Genomic DNA, 3,632 nt, shown 5'->3' with positions numbered 1-3,632 from the left:
CTTTTTTTTTTTTTTTTTTTTTTTTTTTTTTTTTTTTTTTTTTGTGGCTGCCCCAGTGCCCTACATTGCCTGCGTAGCAAAAACACATTTGCCCTGCTCTCTCCGTTGAGTTTTGCTAGTTGGCGTGGTCAGATTAAGTTTCATTTTTGCGGGTCCCCCCCTCCCCATACACCCCCCCCCCTCGGTTTTAAACTCCCCTTTTAAATTTATGGGTAGATCATTCAAGGTTTTCCTGAGCAACTACGTGTACAGGTAATGGGGGTTGCCTTGGTGGGCGCGGCGCGTCTCCAATGCGCGATGTGTATTACTCTATTATTACGCCGCTTCCGTCTCCCCCCCGCAGCTGCTCCGAATGTGGGAATCACCTGTCAGACCCCACCGAGTTAGTGTCAACGTCCTTCCGCGGGAGGACAGGCCCCGCGTGGCTTTTCTCCAATGTTATAAATGTGTGCGAAGGACAGTACGAAGACAGAATGATGACCACGGGCCAGCATACCATCGTCGATATTTATTGTAACAACTGTAGAAACAATGTGGGGTGGAAATATGAGGACTCCTCGGAGGAATCGCAGAAGTATAAAAAGGGAAAATACATTTTGGAGAAGGCTCTGCTTTCCTTTTTGGTTATAGACCAGCACGGGAAGGAGCATGAGTTTGAGTTGAAGTCGTCTGACTGTGATTTTTGACGGCTGGTCGGCAGGTAGCCACGATTACGAATGTAGGACTCTGTCCCTCCCTTTTCCGTATTGGATGGAGAGGCATATATAGCTCTACACAGCACTGCACAACAACTCCGTTTTTTTCACTTTTTTTTTTTTTTTTTTTTTTTTTTTTTTCACTTTTGTCCGCTTTTTTTGTTGCTCCTTTTGCACATGTGATTGCTGATACGCGCTTGCACAAAAGTACGCGACCTGTACAAGTGCGTTTATTTTATTTATTTATTTATTTTTTTTTTTTGTTGAATAATTTTTTTTTTTTTTCCCTCCGCGTTTTAGCGACAATGATTTTAGGGACAACTTAGCGACCATTTTTTTTTTTTTTTTTTTTCATTTTTAATCATGTACAATGGAAAGGAGACAGGGAGATCGAGAGAGAGAGAAGACTGCTCGCCACATGTGGCTTCCAGGGGAAGGCGTGAAAAGGTGGAATTGGCATAAAAAAACGTATATATAACGTTATTTTTTTGGGGGGGGAGGTGCAATTTTGCGCGACACACTTTTCATTTTAAGTGGTCATATTTTTTGGGTGACTTTGTGTGGTATATGCTGCTTGGCGGCTATACCTCAGCAGGAGAAAGGAAAAATGTTATATGTTTCAAATAAAAGTTGGAGAGAAAAGGAACTGAGACAAAAAAAGCTTTTTAAACAAACAGGCGCGCAGCGGCCTGGAATGCATGCAATTGCCGATGGCGCACTTTTTTTTTGGGGGGGATCTTGTTCGTTGGGCCATCCAAGCGCGTGAAATTCTTCAACGTGGAGAAGAGATTGTGCTAACACAGCAGTCATGTCTTCTCTGCCCCGCGTTTGAGACGACGGTGTGCCCCGCGTTAGAGGACGACGTTGTGCTGCCCCTACAAGACGATGTTCTGGTCCCTGTCTGAGAGGTCAAAAAAATCGTCCTCGTAATTTTTCCTGCGCAAGTGGTGTGTGGTGGAGTGTTCCTTGGACCTGGTGCCCGCCGCGCGACCTCCGCCACTGTCATCCTTCAACTCATACTGGTTCTTATCACACTCGTCATCAATTTCAGAGTCGAAGAAATCTGGAGGCACGTAGGCAAACTGAACCCCCGGTGCATGTTCTATGTTCCTCAGATTTTCCGCAATTTTTATTTTTATACGATTCAAGTGTTCAGGAGAATTGTAATTAGGAATGCTAGATGGTTGCAGATGTAGCTGAAAATCAGGTGCATAATAATCGTAATAATCATTCAAGCTGATTTGGTCTGGCATTTCATGATGCTTGTTAAGGACAACTCCCGTTTCATATGCCCAGCACCGGGAGACATTTCTAATGGTATATCCTCCTCCACCTAAAACGAGAAGAGGCAAATTATATGACCGCACATGTTCTACACATCTTGCATGTCCCTTAATTGTTAAATTAAATCTTCCTAATCTGTCACCAGTAAGACTGTCTGCCCCGCATTGTAAAATAATGGCTCCTGGTTTATACGTTTGCACACACTTATCGATTACCACTTTGAACAGATCAACAAAGGCATCATCCGTTATACCATCGTTGAGGGGTACATTCACACTGTAGTATTTTCCATGGTGAACTCCAATATCTGTTATATCTCCTGTGCCAGGAAAGTAATCACCGAACTTATGAAACGAGACAGTCATCACTCTGTGAGTAACATAAAAAGCTTCTTCTACCCCATCCCCATGGTGCACATCTATGTCAATGTACATGACCCGTGCATGGTATTTTAACAATTCAAGGATCCCGAGGACTATATCATTTATGTAACAGAAGCCACTTGCTTCCGACATTTTTGCATGATGTAATCCGCCTGACCAATTTACACATATGTCTGCACAGTGGTGATTGAGTTTTGCTGCTCCATCTATTGACGCACCTGCACATGATTGTTGAAATTGAAAAAGGCCATCGAACACAGGACAGTCTGTGGCTTCCCCAACATTAAATCTCTTCAGCTGATATGTGAACTCACGATAATTTTCCATTGAAATGGAAGACAGAAAATCTACATACTCGTAGTCGTGGAAAAGGGTCAGTTCATTCACATCACTCTTGTGTGGTCTGTACACTTCCATGTATTTATACAAATTGTAGGACACGATTAGTGAGTGCGTCATGCGAATTCTTTGTGGCTTCATCGGGTGCCCTGCCCCGTAGTAGTAACTCCCTATGTCGGGGTCGTGGAAGTATGCCACCTTTTTACGATTCGACATGGTCACCAAAAGGGGGGCTTTAAAAAGAGGTTAAACAAAAAAAGAAATTCACGTAACGCGGGATTGAAAAAAAGAAGAAACAAAGTGCGTCCCTACATGGGGAAAGAGGTATCAACCCAGCCTTGTGCACTGTGGCCCCCTCTCACACGCTTATGTTATAAAAATTATATGATGTAGCCATCCGACGTGAACCCATATGTTTATCGCAGACCGGCACTCAACATGTCTTTTTTCCCCTTCTCAATCAAAACTTTAGTGGAAAATCTCTTCACGTAAATTAAATCCCACGGGGTAGCAAGTAGCGTGATGAGAGTGAGAAAAAAAAAAAAACTCCTATCTCCTCATACGTCAACTTGGCTGTACAGAAAAGTAAGTCTTGTCCCCCTGGTATGATTTTCTTACCGATGGATGCAACGACACATACGTGGTGGTGAAGCAGGGGCATGCAAAAATATACATTCATAACGTTGTGTAAGCGGGTTCCCTCCCATTACTCCACTTTTGTTCCCACGCTTGGTATGCAACCAATTATAAAGTAGTATGCTCTCTTGAAAAAATCACAAAAAAGAAAAACAACGAAATTTCATTGTTTAATAAAAATGGGAGAAAAAAAAAAAAAGAAGTCTTCGTAATGATAAGCTGATAAAAAAAAGAGATGAAACAAGTGGGGAAAAAAGAAAATATTCAATTTGTTTTTTTTTTTTTTTTTTTTTTT

The 3,632-nt window shown here is 42.2% G+C and overlaps 2 protein-coding genes across 2 annotated transcripts; one reads left to right on the top strand and one right to left on the bottom strand.

The window, feature by feature from the left end:
- Positions 1 to 208: 208 nt before the first annotated feature.
- Positions 209 to 686, top strand: AK88_02892 (uncharacterized protein; the record flags this gene model as incomplete). Its single annotated transcript, XM_012480515.1, has 2 exons — positions 209 to 252; positions 344 to 686. 2 exons carry the CDS (start codon positions 209 to 211, stop codon positions 684 to 686), a joined length of 387 nt encoding a protein of 128 aa, XP_012335938.1.
- An 884-nt stretch (positions 687 to 1,570) lies between these two features.
- Positions 1,571 to 2,917, bottom strand: AK88_02891 (uncharacterized protein; the record flags this gene model as incomplete). The annotated part of the gene is made up of 1 exon (XM_012480514.1): positions 1,571 to 2,917. The coding sequence occupies one exon, from the start codon at positions 2,915 to 2,917 to the stop codon at positions 1,571 to 1,573; it is 1,347 nt and encodes a 448-aa protein (XP_012335937.1).
- Between the last annotated feature and the right edge of the window lie 715 nt (positions 2,918 to 3,632).

This window comes from Plasmodium fragile, assembly GCF_000956335.1.
Source record: "Plasmodium fragile strain nilgiri unplaced genomic scaffold supercont1.30, whole genome shotgun sequence".
NCBI classification, from domain to species: Eukaryota; Apicomplexa; class Aconoidasida; order Haemosporida; family Plasmodiidae; genus Plasmodium; species Plasmodium fragile.
Note: the sequence above shows the minus strand (reverse complement) of the source record. Positions and strands in the feature narration are given on the sequence as shown.